This window comes from Chlamydomonas reinhardtii, chromosome 2, assembly GCF_000002595.2.
Source record: "Chlamydomonas reinhardtii strain CC-503 cw92 mt+ chromosome 2, whole genome shotgun sequence".
NCBI classification, from domain to species: Eukaryota; Viridiplantae; Chlorophyta; class Chlorophyceae; order Chlamydomonadales; family Chlamydomonadaceae; genus Chlamydomonas; species Chlamydomonas reinhardtii.
Window position 1 is genome coordinate 3,955,147 of NC_057005.1, and position 19,340 is coordinate 3,974,486.

The 19,340-nt window shown below is 66.7% G+C and overlaps 4 protein-coding genes across 4 annotated transcripts in view; all 4 read left to right on the forward strand.

Annotated features, from left to right (window-relative positions):
- CHLRE_02g096601v5 (uncharacterized protein) overlaps positions 1 to 1,789 on the forward strand; it is a 3,010-nt gene extending 1,221 nt beyond the window's left edge. Inside the window, exons 4-6 of the mRNA XM_043059643.1 lie at positions 238 to 350; positions 526 to 760; positions 1,163 to 1,789. Coding sequence (XP_042927277.1) covers positions 238 to 350; positions 526 to 760; positions 1,163 to 1,513 — 699 coding nt within the window. The 3' untranslated portion in view covers positions 1,514 to 1,789. The remainder of the gene's footprint in view (positions 1 to 237; positions 351 to 525; positions 761 to 1,162) is intronic.
- A 50-nt stretch (positions 1,790 to 1,839) lies between these two features.
- On the forward strand, positions 1,840 to 7,971 carry CHLRE_02g096650v5 (uncharacterized protein). Its single transcript, XM_043059644.1, has 2 exons — positions 1,840 to 2,173; positions 2,406 to 7,971. The coding sequence occupies exon 2, from the start codon at positions 2,485 to 2,487 to the stop codon at positions 7,351 to 7,353; it is 4,869 nt and encodes a 1,622-aa protein (XP_042927278.1). The 5' UTR covers positions 1,840 to 2,173; positions 2,406 to 2,484; the 3' UTR covers positions 7,354 to 7,971.
- A 178-nt stretch (positions 7,972 to 8,149) lies between these two features.
- CHLRE_02g096700v5 (uncharacterized protein) lies at positions 8,150 to 16,430 on the forward strand. Its single transcript, XM_043059645.1, has 11 exons — positions 8,150 to 8,659; positions 9,069 to 9,180; positions 9,621 to 9,750; positions 10,141 to 10,248; positions 10,741 to 11,260; positions 11,536 to 11,614; positions 12,022 to 12,228; positions 12,550 to 12,740; positions 13,048 to 13,167; positions 13,517 to 13,600; positions 13,949 to 16,430. Exons 1-11 carry the CDS (start codon positions 8,447 to 8,449, stop codon positions 14,195 to 14,197), a joined length of 2,013 nt encoding a protein of 670 aa, XP_042927279.1. The 5' UTR covers positions 8,150 to 8,446; the 3' UTR covers positions 14,198 to 16,430.
- Positions 16,431 to 18,259: 1,829 nt separating this feature from the next.
- Positions 18,260 to 19,340, forward strand: part of CHLRE_02g096737v5 (uncharacterized protein) — a 1,944-nt gene continuing 863 nt past the window's right edge. The window contains exons 1-3 of the mRNA XM_043059646.1: positions 18,260 to 18,496; positions 18,634 to 18,685; positions 18,862 to 19,340. The exon at positions 18,862 to 19,340 is cut by the window's right edge and continues 863 nt beyond it. Of these exons, the coding sequence (XP_042927280.1) occupies positions 18,390 to 18,496; positions 18,634 to 18,685; positions 18,862 to 19,005 (303 nt within the window). The 5' untranslated portion in view covers positions 18,260 to 18,389 and the 3' untranslated portion in view covers positions 19,006 to 19,340. The remainder of the gene's footprint in view (positions 18,497 to 18,633; positions 18,686 to 18,861) is intronic.

Genomic DNA, 19,340 nt, shown 5'->3' on the forward strand with positions numbered 1-19,340 from the left:
AGGGAGGGGAGGGGAGGGGAGGAGGGGAGGGGAGGGGAGGGGGAGGAGGAGGAGGAGGAATCAAGGGGGAGGGGAGGGGAGGGGAGGGGAGGGGCGAGGGTACGAGAACTTGGGCTGCACTGCAAGCCACTGGAATATGTTCGGTAGGGTAGGGAAGGGGAGGAGAGGGGAGGGGAGGTGGTTCTCACCCTGCCCGCCCCCACCGCCCGCCGGGCCACCCCCCCTTACTTGTGACAGCTGCGTGCGGCGGAGGCGGCGGAGGAGAAGGAGCGCGGCAACACCTTGTTTGGCCGCAAGAGGTATGCCGAGGCGGCGGCGGCGTTCAGCAAGTGCATAGAGCTGGACCCCAGGTGAGGTGGGGTGGGGGCGCCGCGGGTGTGGGTTTGGGGGTTGTGCATAGGGGAAAGGGGAGATTGTTTGCGGGTCTGGGGTTAGGTTGGGGCTCGGGGGCGTGTTTTGCGTGACTGGGATGGCTGCCACGAAAACTCCAACCAATCACCAAACCAACCAACCAACCGCCAACAGCAACGAGATCTACTTCTCCAACCGCTCCGCCGCCCACGCCGCCCTGGAGCACTGGGAGGAGGCGGCGGCGGACGGCCGCCGCTGCGTTGCGCTCAAGCCCAACTGGGCCAAGGGGTGGGCGCGGCTGGGCGCGGCATGCATGGGGCTGAAGCTGTACGGCGACGCGCGCGAGGCCTACGAGCGAGCGATGGGGCTGGAGCCGGACGACGCCAGTTTGAGGAAGGCGGCGGAGCGGGTGCGTGTGTGTGTGGGTGTATGGGGTGTGTGTGGGTGTGGGGGGGGTGGGGGGTTGAGGTTGTGTGGGGGGGGTAGCCATCCATGGGATGGTGTGTATCAAATATGAAGTGAAGTGCCGACGTCCAGAGGTGGGGGGGGGTGCAAAGATGGTTGGGGGGAATTATGGGGTGAGAGGTGGTTGGGTGCAGGTGGGTGGTAGTGGATGGGTGGGGGGCTGGGGGGGGGTGCGCGTGTTTACCTGCTGCCTGCACTCCTGCCCGGGTGTGGCGGCGGAATGTCCTTGCGCCTCCTTACTCGCCGACCTTCACCGCCGCCACCACCAACACCAGCAACCACCACCGCAACCAACACCAACCAACTTACACCGCCTTCTCCCCTCCTCCTCATCATCCTAACACAGGCAGAGTTTATGGAGTTTCAACAGATCCGGGAGGGCAAGCACACATTCAAGAAGATGAAGGCCGGAGGCGGCGGGGGAGGAGGCGGGGGCGCGAGTGGGTCAGGGCCGGCGGCAGCGGCGGCGCCGGCAGGGGCAGCGGCGGCGGGGAGAGAGGAGCGGGGGGAGGCAGCAGCGCCTGCAGGGGCGGCGGCGGTGGCGGGTGGCAAGGGTGCTAAAGGCTCGGAGGCGGCGGGGAGAGGCGGCGGCGCCGGCGGCGGGGGCGTTGCTCCCAAGGGCATCGCTGCTCCCAAGAACAACACAAACAAGCGGATACTGTCGTTTGGGGCGGACGAGGAGGAGGAGGAGCAGTGAGCGGCAGCAGCAGTAGGAGGAGGAGGAGGAGGAGGCGCACAGCAGCAGCAGCAGCAGCAGGAGGAGGAGGAGCAGCAGGAGAGGAGGAGGAAGCACAGGTGCTGAGGGGGGTTGCTGAGGGTTGCTGAGGGGGGAGGGGGCGTGCTGAGGACGCGTAAGTGCGTGTGTGCGGTGGTGCAGGTTGAGTGGGGGTGCAGGCGTGGCGCCACGCATGCATCATTGCACATGCACAAACTTGGGAGATTATGATCCTGTCGCATGTAACGCTACTTGGGCTCACAGCTTTTGACATTCCCTGCTGTGTTCCTTCTTTAGAGAGAAGCGCTAGGCAGGAGAAGGACAGCAGAAGGCAGGGGTCGAGGCGCAGCGACGTTGAGATCGCTGCCCCTCGCAAGTCTCAAGTTTGGCGAGCAGCGCGTGTATGTGAACAAGCGAGCAGGAGCCAGCTCGTCCCTTGTAAGCTCTCTGAATCATCCTTAGGAGCAGGCTGCTGCAGCCGGCCGCCAAGCGAGCTGTGCCGCGCGCGTTTGCCTCGGACCCGCGGGAGACGCCGATTGCGCGCGCGGGCCGGCACCTGTCTTCCTTCCCGCGCTTTTCTTTCTCTGCTGCTGCTGTGCTGCAGCGCGCCTCTGCCGCCCCTGCGACTTCCAGCCCGTCCAGGTGGGCAAGTCGGGCGAGGCAACCAAAAAGGCCGCGCGGGGTCGAGGGCAGCAGTGAGGCCGCGAGGGGGTTTACGGGCTCCCAGCCATCCTTCCTTGCCTCTTGCCGCCTTGACCCAGTTCGGCGTTCGCCTAGCCCTCTGTTCCTCCCTTTCTGCTCTTTCTCTACCTGACAAAATTCACGCCTGGCCCCGCCCCCCGTGCCGACTGCCCGACTCGCGCACACTCGACAGCCCCCGGGACTCGCACCCACCCCCCGCTTCCGGTGCTAGCTAGCAGCTGCAGCGCCCTCCGCTGCCGTGCCTCTGCCGGATGACGGCGGCAGCCTCCGCGGCGGCTGCGGCAGCAGCGGCGGCGACGGCGACGCGAGGCAGCAGGTGCGGCGGCAGCAGCGAAGAGAGCGCCGACAGCGGGGGCCGCCGCCGCCGCGGCGGCGGCGGTCACTACGGCGACGGCGGTGACCTGGCAACGCTGGCGGCGGCGGCGGCGGCGGCGGCTTCTGGGTCGGCGGCGGCGGCGGAAAGCGGTGACGGCTGCTGGTGTGTGGGTGACAGTCAGGAGCAAGGCACGGCCGGCGGCCGGTTGGTTGGAAGCGGCGGCGGCGGCTGCGGCGCGCGCGGCGGCAGTCTTGCGAATTGTGGGTACGGCGGCGGTTACGGCGGAGGCGGCGGTTACGGCGGCGGTAGCGGTAACGGCGGCGGCGGCACGGGCAGCGAGGACGGCGGAGGCGGCACGTCGGCCTACATGACGCCGGCTGACGTGGAGGACAACACCGCCACTGGGGAGCTGCCGCCGCTACAGCCCTGGGAGCTGCTACAGCCGCCGCCCGCGGCGACAGCCGCGGGGCTGCTACAGCCGCGCTCGCGGACGGGGGCGGCGGCGGCGGCGGCGGATGCGGCGCGGGAGGGCCCGCCGGCCGCAGTGCTGCGTCTGCCGGACCCGGTGCCGGCGGCTGCATGGGCCGCGTCAACGCCGACGCCGACGGCGACTGAGTCGGGAAGACAGCTGGGTTGGGCTTCGTTGCAGCAGCAGCAGCAGCAGCAGCAGCCGCAGCAGCCGCGCAACCCCTCACCGCTGGCCATGCCACTGCTACAGCTACAGCAGCAGTCGGAAGCGGCAGGTGCTGCTACAGCCGGCACTGCCGCCAGCGGCCACCCGGCGGCGGCTGCCGCCGGAGGCGGCGCCGCCGGCCGCCGCTGCGCCACTGACCTATTGGACTGTGCCGCCGTATTGGCGGCGGCGGAGGCAGTGACGGAGGCGGCGGCGGCGGCGGGCTCGGCGGCGGCGCCGCCACTGGCCAGCCGCCAGGCGGCGCGCCGCCAGCGCTGGGGCAGCGGCCGCGGCGGTGGCGGCGGCGGCGGCGTGCGAGAGATCACGCCGGCGGCGGCCGCCGCCACCACGGCTGCTACTGCCGCAATGGCGGCGGCGCGGCAGGGCCAGCGGATAGCACTGAGCCGCCGCCGCCGGCGCCATTGGCACGACGAGTCAACTGGCAGTAGCAGCAGCGGCGCCGGCGCCGCCGGCGGCGGCCGTGGTCGGGCCGGCGGTTGTACGGGAGGCGGCGGCGGCGGCGCCGCCGCCGCTGACGCAGGCGCCTGGGCGGCGGCGCAGGCGGCGGCTGTAGCTGAGAACGACGAGGGCAGCGGTGACAGCGAGGACGAGCGGCTGAAACGGCTGTTTGCGCACATGGCGCACTGGGGCGGGCGTGGCGTCAGCGTCGGCGTCGGCGGCGTTGGCGGTGGTGGCGGTGGTGGCGGCGGCGGTGGCCGCGGCGAGGCAGTAGCAGGACGGGGTGCCGTAGAGATGCGGCCGGACTGCGAGGCGGCGGAGCCGGCGGCCGGCGTGTACGGCGAGTACGGCAGCGGGCATGAAGGCGACGACGAGCTCGGTGGCGTCGGCGGCGGCGGCGGCGGCGGCGGCAGCCGGAGGCGGGGCCGTGCTGCCAGCTATGCCGCAGCCACTGCCGCTGCCGTCGCTGCGCGCGCCGCCCGCAGCCGCCCCAACCCAGCAATCGCGGCTGTAGCACCCGCGCCGGCGGCGGACGACATGATGAGTGGGAGCGACGGCAGTAGCCGTAGTGGCCGCGGCCACCACCGCCGGCACGACCTGGCGGCGGGCGCCACTGACAGGCGGCCCGACGACGCGGCTGCTACTGCCGCGGCTGCTACTGCCGCGGCTGCTGCTACTGCCGACGGGGCTGCGGCAATGGATACAGAGTCGGACCGTGATGCTACAGCCAAAGATATGTCGGATGATTGCTGCGGGGCGCAAGGCTCAGCCGTAGTAGCCGCTACTGGTGCTGCTGCTGCTACTGCCACCACTGATGCTACTGCTGCGGGCCGTGGCTTGGGACAAGGCATGGCGCGCGCGCCGCAGCGCCCCGCAGCGCCGCCGGCCGCCGGCAGTAGCAGCCTCAGCCCCAGCCTCAGCCTCAGCTTTAGCCCGGTGGCCGCCACATACCGCCACTACTGCCGATCCCCGCGCGGCGGCGGCGGCGGCGGCGCCGCTATCTGGCGGCACCACTCGCTCGCCCTCCACCACCGCGGCGGCGGCGGCACCCCTGCAGGCGGGCCACGCGATGGCGACGCGGGTGCTGCTACAGCCATTGCCATCGACACTGCTACAGCCATTGCCGAAGGCTTCAACCGGCCGCCCTCCCGCCGCGGGGTGGCGGCAGGGCATCCACAGGCTGTAGCAGCGGGAGGAGCGGCGGCACCAGAGGGGTTCGGCAGCCCGGTGGCTGTAGCTGCCCCGCCGCCGGCGCGGGGTCTGGCAGTAGCTGCAGCAGCAGCGCCGGACCCAGGCTACCAGCCGCTGCTACAGCCGCAGCCAGCGCTGGCGTTGATGCAGCGCCACCAGCACCAGCAATTGGAACCACAGCAGCAGCAGCAGCAGCAGCAGCAGCAGCGGCAGCAGCTGCCGTGCCTGTTCTCGCCGCCGCCACCTCGCACCATGCGCGCGGCGGCGGCTCATCTGCCGGCGGCAGCAGCCGGCGCCGCCGCGGCGTGGCGCGTCGTGTTTGGCCCTCCTGCTATAGCTGCAGCTGCTGCTGACGCTGCGAGGCTCAATGCTGCGGGGCTCGAGGCTCCCAGCTGGGGCGTGTGCGGCTCCGTCTGGGGCGCCGCTGGCAGCGGCGGCGGCGGCGGCGGCAGCAGCAGTGGCCTCTTGACCCCTGGCGGCGGCGCTGTACGTCTCGGCGATCTGGGTTCAGTGAGCCTGATGGCTGCTACTGCCACCGCTGCTGCTACTGCCGCTGGCAGCCGTGGAGGGCGCGGCAGCAATGGCGGCGGCGGTAGCACTGGCGGCGGTGGCCGGGTTCGGCGCCGCCGTTCCTCAGCCACCAGCTACTCCGCCACAGAGAGCGGCATGGCGGCGGCGGTGGCAGGCTGTAGCAGGGGCCGCCGGGTGGTTGCTACTGCCGCGCCGCCGCTCGAGGCAGTAGCTGGTGGGTGGGACGGTCTGCCTGCACGGGGGTCCAGTGGTGGCGGCGGCAGTGGTGCGGGCGGCGGCGGTGATGGCGGCGGCGGTGGCGGCGGCGGTGGCGGCGGCGGTGGCGGCGGCGGTGGCGGCGTTCATCGGGAGCAGCAGCATCCTCGCAAGCGCAGTCGCCTGGGTGGTGGTGGGGCGGCGGCGGAGCCTGCCGTGTCGACTGCGGCGGCGGCGGCAGTAGCACCAGCAGCGGCGACGGCAGCCCAGGATGCGCAAGGGCTGCCGAGGGTTGGTCCCATTGGGTGGCGGCCGGCGGCCGGCGGCGGCGGCAGCCTCGTGCGAACGGGGCTGGCGGGACAAGGCGGCAGTAGCGCTGGCGGCGGCGGCGGCGGCGGCGGCGGCAGCGGTGGCGGCGCGGCTGCGGGGCGGCAGCGCGGTAGCGGCAGCAACAGCGGGCGCGCGGGTGCGGCTGCGAGTGTGGCGGGTGCAAGTATGTCGGCGGCGGCAGCAGCACCGGGTGCCCTGGCAAACTTCATCCGCGCACTCAAGCTCGACTCGGCAGAGCGCGAGCCCCCGGCTGTAGCAGTGCCGGCAGTTACTGCCGCTGCTGCTGCTTCCACTGCTCCTGCTGCAGCTGCGGCTGGGCCCGCCCCGGGGTCGGGCTCGGGCTCGGGCGCGTTGGTGCGCACCGCGGCCGCCCAGTGGCGCAATGCGGTCTTTGCGGCGGCGGCGGCGGCGGCGGCGGCGGCAACTGCCCCAGCAGGAGTGACGGCCGCGCCGCAGCCGCAGCCGCAGGCGCAAGTTATCACACCAATGCGCGTGCAAGCACCGCCGCCCGCCGCCTGCGCCCAAGCGCACCCTGCGTCAGCCACAGCCGAAGCAGCCGCACAGCAGCAGCAGCAGCAGCAGCAGCAGCAGCAGCAGGCCGCGGCGGCGGCGGCGGCGGTGGCCTCGCGGGCTGCAGCGGCGGCTCGCGCGGCGGCGGCGGCGCGAATGGCGGCGGCGGCTGCCAAGAGCGCACGTGATGATATGGTGGCGGCTTGTATGTACGGCGACCCGCCGCCACTGCCGCCAGAGTATGGCAGTTACCCCGGCGGTGGCGGCAGGGCTGGCGGCGGTGGCGGCGGCGGCGGCGTGGGGCCAGGAGCGGAAGGGGAGGCGCGCGAGGTGGCGGCGAATGCAGGGCACGACGGAGACGTGGACATGCAGGCGGAAGAGCAGGAGCCTGCCACTCCTACTACTACTGCTGCGTCGGCGGCGCAGCTGGCTCCTGACGTGCCCACCGCACCCGCCGCTCCGTCCGCCGCAGCAGCTGCCGCAGCAGCTGCTGCCTCAGGCCAGCGGTTCCACGGCGCCGCGGCACCGGCGGCCTGCACCACTGCGCCGGCCCCTCACCTGTCGTCGTCGCCGCCGCCGCCGCCGCCACCGCCGCCGCCAGCGCGCCGCCCGCCGCCACCTGCTCCACCCTCGCCGCCGCCGCCGTGCCCAGGCGGCGACGCTGCGCTGGCGGCGGCGTTGGGGCCTCTGCCGCCGGCGCTTGTATTGGAGGGCTGCCTGCTGCCGAGCCTGGCGGAGCGGCGGGCGGCGTCCATACAGGCGGTGGGCTGCCTGCGGGCGCGGGCGGCGATGGAGGAGAAGGAGGAGGAGGAGGCGGAGGAGGAGGGCGAGGCAGAGGCGGCGGCGGCAGCAGAGGGGAGCGGGGAAGAGGACAGTGCTGGAGGCGCCGATGCGGGTGTGCAGGATATGGTGTGAACTGCGTGGAGGTGGGACGCGGTTTCCGGGGGCGGCGGTTGACGTAGCCAGGTGTTTTGGTGGGCGGGAGGTGCGGCAGGCACTGGGGGACTCGATGCGAAGCATACGCGGGTTTGTGGTGGGGCGGGGCGGGGGGGGGGGGGAGCCCAGGCAGGCGGTGTGCGGTGCTGCACTACCGTATTGTGTAGCGACGTGTGAGCGGGCGAGTAGTAGGGCCAGGTGCGCAGGACGTGCGCACGCGTGTGCGGTTGTGTAGGGAGGGGTTTGAAGGGCTGGCATTTGGCAGGCAGTCTGTGGAGCGTGTGTGCGTGTGTGCCTGTGTGCGTGTGTGCCTGTGTGCGTGGGCGCATGGCGCGACCAGTGGGCAGTGGGGGAGGCGGGGGGTATCCGGGTATGTGACAGAGGGCGTAGGGAGCAGGTGGCTGAGGCATTGATGGCACGACCAGTGGTGCAGAGTAGTTGCAATGTCTACAATAATGTAATCTGGTGATGGCGTCCATCGAATGATCGCGGCGGGGCGTGAAGCCGAGTAGAGATGCACTGCGACATGGAGACAAGCTCATAGCTGGTAGGGGTTGCTGAAGGGGATTGTGCCGGAGCCTTACAACGACTATCGTCAGGCGACTGTGGACAGATTAGTCCCGCGGCCAAACCGGGCTGCAACGGGAGGTCTGTGCGGCGGGGGGCGGGGACCAGGGGATACCGCACGGGGGACCACCGGAGTCGGGGCGCGCCAAAATGGACTTTGCCCTTTCGCCTTCCAATTCTCACAGCCCCCTCGTGACTGCCGCCTAAAAGCATTACAAAGGATCACATGTGTTGTTTAAAACAGCTGGCACGCGGACGGGAGAGACACGAAAGGTAAAATGTCGGTTCGATGACGTGCGATTAGCGTCGCTTGACAACTCTACAAGGCGCACTCGTGCTACAGCGGATGTTGCTTTCGACAGTTTAGACAGCCAGCTATATGTGAAAATGTTATAGTTGCATCACGTGTGAGGCTTTCCAGACGCACTTGCCACGCACTCTCTCTCTCTACCTATAAAAGCCTTCTCCGACACTGCATTTAGGCTTTTTCTATTCAATTCATTAAATGGCTGATGCAAAGCCCACCGTTGTTAGATGTCCCTTCCCCACTGCCATCGTCACGCGGCCGTCGCCGAACGGCAACCCAGGCTCATATCAGACACTAGTTTGGAGTAATGACAAGGATGCGCTCTTCACCGGCGCGCGGACCCAAGTCTTTGAGCTGCTGCTGTCGCCGCATGAGCCTGCGCAACTCAGCGCCGAGCCCCTAGAGCTCAAGGCAAGGCTGGCGGGGCTCGCTAGAACGAAAGCAGAGGTTGACAGCAGTGACTTGAGAGTCTGCTTTTCCGGGCGGGGTTCTGTCCGTGCGTGGGTTGCAGCGGAGCCTACGCGTGTTTGAAAGGTCGCTCGCCGCGCCTCCCTCCCGCCCCCCACACCTTCCAGACCCCACAGCGCACCGCAATTATAACACCTCGTCTGCAGCCAAACCCAAATCCAATCCTAAACCCAAACACGCGTATCCCGCGCGGGCACCTCACCATCTCACATCCTTCCCACACCTCCATCTCTCACCACCCCACCCACAACACCAACACCAACACCAACGACAACAACAACCCCTCACAAAACAACAACAACCCCTCAAAAAACAACAATTCCTCCCACAACAACAATAACGACCCCAACAGGAGCGCATTCCCGACGGCTCCGGCGGCACGGAGCTCCGGCCCTACAGCTGCAAGGTGGCCCTTCATCGCGCCGTGTACGACCCCTTCAGCGGCTGCATCTACTTTGTGGAGGGTGAGGTGGCGGGAGGGAGGAGGGAGGTAGGGGAGGGAGGAGAGGGAGGAGAGGGAGGGAAGGGAGGGAAGGGAGGGAGGGGAGGGAGGGGGTGGGGAGAGGGGAGAGGGGGGTGGGGGAGGACAGGGAGGAGGGAAGGGAGGCGCAAGTCGCTACATGCCGCGCTCCCCCACTAGGAACAGGACTGGCTGCTGCTGCCGCGCCCCACCAGGCCACCAGCCATGGCACCGCCGACCGCCTCCGCCCACCCCACACGTGCCGACACACACGCGGCCACACACACACACACACACACACACACACACACACACACACACACACACACACACACACACACACACACACACACACACACACACACACACACACGCACACACGCACGCACACAGTCCATCACGTTTAACACACACACCTCTTCCCCCCCCCTGCCCCGCACTCAGGCCGCGGCCTGATGCGCCTTGACTCTGAGAACGTGGTGACGCGAGTGGCCGGGCACCGCGAGCTGTGCGGCACCGCGGATGGCCCCGGCCTGACTGTGGCGCGGTTCCAACTGCCCCACTCCGTAACCAGGTGGGGGCGGCCGGGAGGGAGGGAGGGAGGGGGTGAGGGAGGGAGGGAGGGAGAGAGGTTGCGAGGGGTTGCAAGGATTGGTACAGAGAGGGGGGGGAGGGAGGGGGGTGATGGGGCATAGGCCGGGGTCTGGTGGTCTGGTGACGGGTGCTGGGTATGGGTGGGTATGGGTATAGAGTCCCTGCCGCTGACCCACCTGCCGCTGTGCTGTGCCGTGCCGCGCCCCCCCTCCCGGTATGGCGCGTGTTGGCGCCGCTGTGCCTCCGGGCGTCGACTGCCACCCCCACCCCCACCACCCCCACCTCCCCCTACTACTGCACCTGACGCCTTCACTTCTTGACTAATCACGAATGTAAATCCCCACCCACCCACCCACCTACCCACCTGCAGTGACGGCGCGGGCGGCTTGCTGGTGGCGGACTGCGGCACGGTGCGGCGTGTGTCACTGCCGGGGCCGGACGCGCCGCCGGGAGCCGCCGAGGCAACCGTGGCCACTGTGTGAGTGGGAGTGAGGGTGGGGTGCTTGGGGTGCTTGGGGGTTAACTTTGAACCAATCCCGTAAGGAAACAGTCGCGCTGCAAGGAGAAACTGCAGCCGCACATGCGAGTTGTGGTACATCACCATAGGTAGACGGGCGTGCTTGAGGGGTTGTGGGGGTGAGGGGGTGAGGGGGGCCGTGGAGCCTCCCGGGCCTGCGAGGGTGTGCGAGGGTGTGCGAGGGTGTGCGAGGGTGTGCGGAGGGAAGGGCTCACGCTCGCGCTCGGGGGGTGCGCAGGACGCGGGGGGGGGGGATCTGCGCAATGAAGGCAGGGGCTTGGGGCGCGCGTAGCGCCGTACGGCGCGCTGGCACCTCATGCGTGCCGTACAAAGCCAGCGGCAACACGCCGGCCGGCCTCGCACACCCGCCGTCCACCGCTCTCGCACTTTTCTATGTGTGTGTGTGTGTGTCATGCCGTATGAAACGCCGCACTCCTGTCGTACGCCGTACAGGTACGGCGGCCCCTGGTGCGCGGGTTTCGTGGACATTGCGTACGACGCCGCGCACGGGCGGCTGTACGCCGCCACCATGTCCGCCGTGTACCGCCTAAGTGACGAGGGCCGCGTGCCGACACGCGTCGCTGGATTCGAAACGGCGGCGGCGGCGGCGGCTGTAGCAGGAGGCGGCGGCGGCGGCGGTGGCAGTGGCAGTAGCAGCACTGGGAGCGGGCCGGGCGGCGGAGGAGGAGGAGCGGGAGGGGGAGCGGGAGGGGGGCGCGGCGCGCCCGGCGGCGGCTGGGCGGCGGGGGCGGCTGGCGGCTGGGGCGGGAGTGTGGAGGCGCTGGGGGCAGCAGCAGGATGGGCAGGAGGAGGGGCAGGAGGAGGTGGTGGTGGGCAGCTTCAGGGTTATGGCAGTGGCGAGGGGCCGAGCAGTGGCGGCGGCGGCGGCGGGCGCGGGTTCCTGGGCTTCAGCGGCATCACCGGGCTGGTGGCGGACTCGGAGGGGCGGCTGTTCATTGCGGACAGGCAGCAGGTGTGTGTGTGTGTGTGTGTGTGTGTGTGTGTGTGTGTGTGTGTGTGTGTGCGTGTGTGTGTGTATATGGGGGGCGGTGTAGATACCAGTCCAAACTGGGGGTAGGGGGCGCGGACTGCAGGGGGAGGTGCTGCGTGTGTTTATGTGTATGTGTTTGGAGTTCGGATTTGCGGGAATGGTTTGGGCTTTGCACCCCACAAACCACCTCCCCACAAACCTTCCCTTACTTGTGGTTACGTCACTTCGTCCATTGTCGACGTGAACGGCTTCCTCAGGTGTATCGGCTGGAGGCGGACGGTGGGCCCGGCACGGTCATATGTGTGGGCAAGGCAGATACCAGCGGCGGCGCAGTGGGTGAGAGCGGGGGGGAGGGGGGCGGGGGAGAGACGTGGAGCGGGGGAGGGGGGGGGTTATATGCATTAAGTTTACGAAGTGAAGTCGTAGCCAGGTACAAAGGTACACAGTAGCCGTCGGGGGGCGGGGGAGCGACGGCAGTGGGAGCGGGGCCGAGCCATGCATACACATGCAAATACACATGCACGCGCACGTTTCTTTCCCTAGCGCTCTCGACCACACGCACAATCACACGCGCGCACCGCCCTCCCACCCGCTTGCATCGCTCGCAACCAACGCCTCGGCCTGTGCCCCGCTACTTTAGCTAGGTTTGAACCGGTTTAGCTTGGGCCGGTATTCACAACCCCCTCCCCGCCTTCACTTTTTAATTTATCATGAATGCAACCCCGCCCCAAACTCCGCCCCAGGCTGCTACCCCACGCTCCTGCCCGGCGGCTGTCTGGCACTGGCGCAGTACCACGACCGCCGCGTATTACTAATGGCGCTGGGGCTGCCGTACGGCGGCGGCGGCGGCGGCTGGGGCGGCGACGGCGACGGCGGCGGGCTGCGGCTGCACGGGCTGCAGGGGGTGGGGCGCGGCGGCGGCGTGGGCGAGGGCGTGGCGGGGCTGCTGGGTGAGCGGCGGCCGTGGCGTGTGTGTGTTTCGTGTGCGTGGGAGGGGGGCTGTGCGGGTGGCACAAGGGCAGGGGTGTGCACACAGCCAGGCTAAGGCGCGGGAAGGCAAGGGCAAAGGCAAGGGCGCCAGGCTGTCATGCCGCCACCAGCCGACGCCGAATCCCGCCGACGCCCTAGTCCCCTCCCCTCCCCTCGCCCTCCCCTCGCCCTCCCAACCCCTTCCCTCCCCTCCCACCCCCTCCCAACCCCTTCCAACCCATTCCCCTTCCCGTCTACCACTTCCGTAACTAATCATGAATGTCATCCCATCCCCCCCGCAGGCGACCTGTCCGCGCTGCTTAGCTCCCCCGACCTGCAGGGGGCGGTGGGCGAGGGGGCGCAGGTGGCGGTGGCAGTGGGTGGCCGCCGCTTCACCGCGCACCGCCTCATTCTGGCGGCGCGCTGCGAGTACTTCCGCCGCCTGTTTGCGGGCGGCTTCGCGGACAGCGGCGCGCGGGAGGTGGTGCTGCAGGTGGGGGGGGGGGTGGGGTTCGTGTGTGTGTGTGTGTGTGTGTGTGTGTGTGTGTGTTTGTGTGTGTGTGTGTGTGTATGTGCGCGTGGGCGCGCGCCGAGTCCCTCGCTGTGTTTGCCTGGAGGCTGAAAGGTGGCTGCGTGGGGCCAAAACGCATCACCCTCATCGGGCCTCCCGCCTCCACCGCCGCCACCCCCTGACCCCATCTCCCACGGCCCCCCCATCCGACCCACCCACCCCCAAATACCCCTCCCTCCCTTCCCCCCTCCCTCCCTTCCCCCCTCCCTCCCTCCCCCCTGCCGCTCAGGACGCCGACCCAGACGCCTTTGCGGCCCTGTTGCGGCACATGTACACGGGCGAGCTGGCCTTCCCGCTGCAGCTGCTGCGACCGCTGGCGGAGCTGGCGGACCGCCTGCTGCTGCCGCAGGTGGGGAGAGGAGGAGAGGGAGAGTGGAGGAGAGGGGGAAGAGGAGGGAGAGGGAGAGGGAGGGAGAGGGAGAGGGAGAGGGAGGGGGCGAATAGTGTCGCTGAATTGGGTCGCTGGAATGGGTTTGGTGTGGAGCGCGGAGCAGGGCTGAGGGGACAGAAGAGGCTTGCCGTGGTGGGCTACAAAACCCTAGGAGCACAGGACCAAGGAGTACAGGTGATGACGATGTCATGCCAATGTGTGACATGTGTGTATCGTGCTCTGATCTGCCGCCACCCACTGCCGCCTGCCTCCCTCCCCCCTGCCTGCCTGCCTGCCTCCGCCTCCCCTCCCTGCCTCCCTGCTGCAGGTGGTTCGGCACGTGAAGCGGCGGCTGCTGGCGGCCACGCAGCCCGCCGGTGTGGTGGCAGATATGCTGTGGGCACACCAGCAGGTGGGGGGTGTGTGTGCGGCTGGGGGGGGGTCCTGGGGTCTGTGGGGAGCTGGGGAGGGGGTGTGTGTGGGGGGTGGGGGGCTGGGGTGTGGGGCGTGGGTGTGGGGAGCTGGGGGTTGTATATGCCAGCCCAAACTAAATCAACTAGTTACACTAGCGCAGGTGGGGTGGGGTGGGGTGGATGGGGTGGATACCAATGCCGCTGTGCGGGTGAAGGGAAGAAGGCAGGGAGAAGAGTAATGGCGCGTGTGTTTCAAAACGTGTCGTTAAATGGGTGTCACTCACAATCACACGTACACACACAGGGCTTCGCGCTTACTATCCTTGTGTTCTTGAAAACACACACAGGGCTTCAATGACCTGCTTGGCAATCTCAAGGAGTGGTATCTGGAACACCAACAAGAGGTGCTACGAGCTGCGCCCGACTCGGTTCGCCAGCTGTTCACCACCGCGCCCGCCTTCGCCTTCGAACTGCACTGCGCCACCGTCGGCAAGGCGGCTACAGCCGGCGGCGGCGCCAGCGGCGGCAGTAGCGGCAGTAGCGGAGCCGGCGGCATCAGTACGGTCAGCTACAACGTCGGCGGCGGCCGGCGCTGACTGCTGCCGCGGCCACGGCCCGCTGGCGCTAGCGGGTGGTGGTCGTGGCGGTGGCAGTAGCGGCGGCGGCGGGCGGCGGCGGCTGTAGCTGCTGGCGGCGGCGGCTGCTGTAGCTGCTGGCGGCGGCGGCAGCTGCAGCTGCTGGCGGCGGCGGCGGCTGGTGGCGGGGGGAGCTGGAGGCTACAGCCGCGCAGAATGAGGAGTTGAGAGGAGGAGGCGGTGTGTGTGCGTGTGTGTGTGTGTGTGTGTGTGTGTGTGTGTGTGTGTGTGTGTGTGTGTGTGTTAAAAAACGAAACGAAAGCCAGCGTGTGTGTGTGTGTGTGTGTGTGTGTGTGTGTTTGCTACGTAGACAGTTTGGTGTGAAACGCGCTGTAGGTACGGTAGTGCGGCGCATTGCAAGTAGAGCACTATCGGTGGTAGCTCCCCTTTATCACACTGCCTTACACAAACGTTATGGTTTGCCAGCGCAGCAGCAGTGCCCTCGCACTATACGCGGTTGGGCGTGCGTGATGGCAAAACGTATGATGTCCGGTTTGTCGTGACCATGTGGTGTTTGTAATATCATACAGGCAGTAGCAGTAGGGCAGTACGGTTACGGTTACGGGCGGTTAGCATCACTAAGTAGTAGCAAGGTAGGTGTGCTTCCCCACGATGCCTCGTGCTATAGCCTTAGTGATCACGGCACAATGGTGATGCCTGATGGGAGAGAGACGTCACGGGGGCATTGCAATTACACGTCCGGTGTGGTACGGAAGAGATAGACTGCGGGGAGGCCCACCCACCCTTCACGCTACAATAGACGTACACTAGGTTTCTAGCGCACATATGTGTGCCTGTGTGTGTTTGTGTGTGCCTGTGCGCATGTCATGTGCATCATGCCTGAACGTGTACACATGTTCACAATGTCAGTGGCTACAGACGTGGCGCAGGCGACTGCACGTGCGCGTGAGGGAGAGCCCCACAGTACGGCAGTGCGGCGCCGGTGCTTCTTCCATGTGTGTTTTTGTGTGTTTTGTGTGTGTGTGTGTATGTGTGTGTGTATGTGTTAAATTGCACAAGGATAACATGTGTGGGTGTGGGTGTGTGGGTGGGCAAGCGACCAGTTCCGGGCGTGAGGCGCGGGACGCCGCGTGCAGCACATGCTGTTCGCGACGGCGTGGGTGGCGTTTAGGTGCAAAATTAGGTTGCATTGGTTACAAGAGGGACTTGCTGACGCGAGTCGCTATGATTAGTTCGTCGCGGCTGTGGCGCCGTTGTCTGATCACGTGATGCGCGGCGCTGGGGGTTCTGCACACCCGCTGAAGCGTGCGCGCGTGCGCTTGCATGCATGGCGCTGTGTTGGGCGTACGTGTTGTTCCTGAGGAGGAGGTGGGGGCGGGCGCGGCGTCCGCTGTGCCCGGGGCAGGGCGTGGCGTGCTGAGGCCCAAAGCTAAGTGATCGCGATTGTGATGTGATATTTGTGGGGCGGGTGCCTCTGGCGTGGGGCGTGTCATGCTTTGGGCTGATGATGCTTGGGGCTATTCAGGCTGTGTTGTGGTGGGGTGGGGTCAGGGCGAGTGGAGGTATGCTTGGTGCACTCCGGCTGGTGCGGGAATTATACTGCAGGTGTGATTAAGCGCGTGTTCCTCTTGTGGGGGCAACGTAATGGATGGCGGCTGAAGGGCGATTCACCAAACGAAGATTGCCACACTACCACAGTTAACACTGTTATCACTGCAAATCGCTCAAGCCACAGCCCTGGTCTCAAAGCCGATTGTTGGCAGTGTTTGTTTTACTACTGAGATGAGAGGTGGTGGTGGAGGGGGGCGGTGAATGCTCACGTTGCCGCGCGGCTTTTGTGGGTGATCCTGACTGCACCCGAAGGGGCGGCAGGTGGCGGCAGTTGGGTTTGCGTAGCAGGAGCGAGGTTGTCACGTGCCTTGGAGACTTGCATGAGGCATTCATGCGGCATGCGAAGACAGAGGCAGGTGCCATCACACGCGCTTGTTACACTGTGTGTAGCAGTGAACACTGTATGCACACAGACACGGAGTGTTTGTAGTAGGGTAGTCGGCAAAAGACACAACTAGATGCCCCAGGGCGTGTTCCGCAGGGTTATATCCTTGTGTGGCGTAGAACTATCGTTCCGCCCACAGTGTTGCAGAGTGTGGTGCACGCCTGGTGATGTGCCGCTGGTTTCCACGGGATGTGGGCATCAAACAACGACGACTCCACCCTGTAACAACAAGCACGGCCGCCACATACACACACGGGGACACGGGCTTTAGCTGCGCGAAGGCAAAGCGCGCCTACACGCTACGGGTATGGGCATCGAGCACCCTCATGCGGTGCCCATGGGGCAGATGCTCAAGCAGAACAGCCTATGGATACAGCTGTCTGACTGGTACGGCAGTCCCTTACATTTCCAGTCCGTGGAGAGTGGCTCGCTCGGGCGCAGCAGGCGTCAGGCTGGTTGGCGTGGAGCACGCAGGCTACCGTATAGTGGACGATGAGGCCCCTGCAGCCAAGCGCGTACGGTACACACCCGCGCCGTCGGGTGGTTGGGGCCGCGGGCTCTGTGTTGTGCTGCGTTATCCTGACAGTAAAAGGACTAGCTAGCACATGACAGACCATCGTTTCCACAGCACCGCACTACACTCTGGCCTGCGGGCTAGTGTCCTGCTGCTGCTGCCGGCTGGGCGGCGGCCATCGCCTTCGGTGCTGGCTGGAGCGGCTGGCGGCGCTACTGCTGGGCGTGTGATGGGACAGGGTTTAGGCAGGTTGGCGAGGTCCCGTAGGGTGCAGCTGACGCCCATACCCCAAGCAGACGGCAAACAGTTTGCAACGGCAGGGCAGGAGTACGCGGCCGGTCGAACGTCGGAGTTACTGTACCGACCAGTTGCTGGCTGGCTGGAAGTTTGCTGATGCGCATTCCTCACGCTCCGGGCGCCCGGCCAGGCGATAGCGGCTGGCAGCGCTACTGGGCGTGCGAGCAACTCCCCGGCTGCAGGAGGGCCGCTTGGCGGTGGTGGCGGCGAGCCAGGCGGCGGCGCTGGGCGTATTCTTGCTCTGTTCTGTGAGTTTGGTGGTTGCCTCGTCTGTGTTTGGGGTCCCGGTCTGCCTTGCTTTGCCCCGGAGGGGTGCCTTTGGGTTTCGGTGGCTGGTGCGGTGGTCCCTGGCGTTCTGCTTGCTCGCGTTGCAGGTTGCGTGCCGGTGTGGTGCTGTGCCTTTCCCCTCCTTCTCCTTGTGTCCACTCTCTCAGGAAATAATGTACGGCTGCTTCTTATGTGAATTGCCAGGCGCACATGGGGGCGGTTAGTGGCGACAGGTAGGGTGTGGCAGGCCGCATGCGGGCCGGATGAGGCTCCCCATGGACGCTGCCACCCTGGATGCCCCACACGTTTTGGGGATTAGATAGGGGCCACCCAGATGCAGGCCGGTGACGTTAGGTGGGGGATGCAACAAGACGGGGAAGGCGCCAGCCGAAGACGGCAGAAAAGGGGTTCAAAAGACGGCAGCTGGGGCGTCAATGGGGTGCAGAGGGAGCCGGCCGGCGCAGAAGGCAGGGGTGTACGGGGGGTGTACGGGGGATGCGGAAGGTTAGCGCAACGGGCTGGGCAGAAGGCATGAAGTGGTGCGGAAGCCACACGGCGGGGTGTGGATGGGGATAAGAGGCAGGCGTGGCTGTACAGACGGGCGGCAGGCGAGATGGAAGAACGTTATGAATGCGGATGTTACAGAGGGGACAGTCCCAGCACCCGAACGTTATGCAAGCAGGTTAGGGCAGCCCGGCAGTAGGAGGCGGCCGGTGTGACGCTGCCCCGTCCAGGTAGACATGGAGCCGTGCCAGGAGCCAGGAGGTCGAGCAGCGGCCACGGCTGGGCGGGCGCAAGCGCTGCGGGGAGCACAGGCAGGGACGAGGGGCGAGGCTGTACGCCTGGCGGGCCGTGCGCCTGTACGTTATCTTGAAGGTTACAGCCCAGGGGACAACATGGCGGGGCATGGGCCGACCAGGCGAGCAATGTGCAGGCGTGTGCGAGGGCTTATTGATAGTGATGCACTGTATTGTATTGTATTGAATTACATTTGCGCCATGAGCGTTTTACACATAAATTTCACTTTCACAATCGCGCACTGGACAATCGACAATTGCGCGGGCAAGCAGTGTCATGTCTTTGTCGTCATTACTAGCCACTCTTAAGCATGATAAAACATGATGTTGCGCGGCAATCAAACCTTGGCCTTGGACCGAGTGCCGGAGGACGCCTGCCTGATGGACCAGGACACTGCGCGTGGCCACCTTCCTCGATATGAACAAAGGTAAAAGGGACGATGAGCTCTGAGGACAGTCGGCTCCTCCAATTGCCCGGCCAACTCGGCGTTTTCTTCTGAGCAAAAGGAAACCTCTTAAGCGCCGGTTATCTACGTTTTTTGACGTTATGGCTCAATGTCTGCAGGGTTGACAACGCCATCGCCCCACCCAGCGCCCCGTCAGCCACCGCTGCACAGGTCAGCCGTCCGTTTATTCGGTTCACCGAGCGAATCAATGAGGACTTGAAGCTTACAGCGGGTTGATAGTTGCGCAAGCGGGTTGACCAACACGCTGAACTGCCACGGAACCCTAGCGACTTAGCCTGCAATGCCGCGTTCTTACCCTTACCACGCCCATCTCCTCCCGCCAGCAGACCGCTGCACGGCTGCAAGCTCTGGAAGAGCAGTTTGCAAGGATGCTTCGCGCTATTGAGGGCCTGACGGCGGATGTGCAGCGCGCTCGCGAGGAGCGGTCAGCCCGGGAGTCAGCCCGACGCCGATGGTCTTGCTGGTGCTGACCTATTAGCTTGACTATGCGTGGACGTGGCCCGCGACTATGGTGGACGCGATGGCCAGGGGTTTGAACCCCTGAACAACAAGGTTTTGTCCGGGGGGGGGGGGTCGGTCGTCCCCTCAAGGGGGGTCCCGGGGAATTTCGGGGCGTGGGGTCTGGCACTTTGTTTCCTACCCCCCCCCCCGCCCTCGCGCCAGCAGACCTCTGCACGGCTGCAAGCTCTGGAAGAGCAGTCTGCATCCATGCTTTACGACCCGACGGTGCAAGTGCACGCCCTCACAACGGAGGTGCAGCGCACCCGCGAGGAGCACCATCCGCGTCGTCCTCTCGAGTGCGCTG

Excerpts from the sequence above, each read along its gene's own strand:
- CHLRE_02g096650v5 (XM_043059644.1), top strand. The coding sequence starts at position 2,485 with ATGACGGCGGCAGCCTCCGCGGCGGCTGCGGCAGCAGCGGCGGCGACG.
- CHLRE_02g096700v5 (XM_043059645.1), top strand. The coding sequence starts at position 8,447 with ATGGCTGATGCAAAGCCCACCGTTGTTAGATGTCCCTTCCCCACTGCC. Across the intron at positions 8,660-9,068 it reads CCGAGCCCCTAGAGCTCAAG|GAGCGCATTCCCGACGGCTC; the intron begins GCAAGGCTGGCG and ends CGACCCCAACAG. Across the intron at positions 13,168-13,516 it reads ACCGCCTGCTGCTGCCGCAG|GTGGTTCGGCACGTGAAGCG; the intron begins GTGGGGAGAGGA and ends TCCCTGCTGCAG.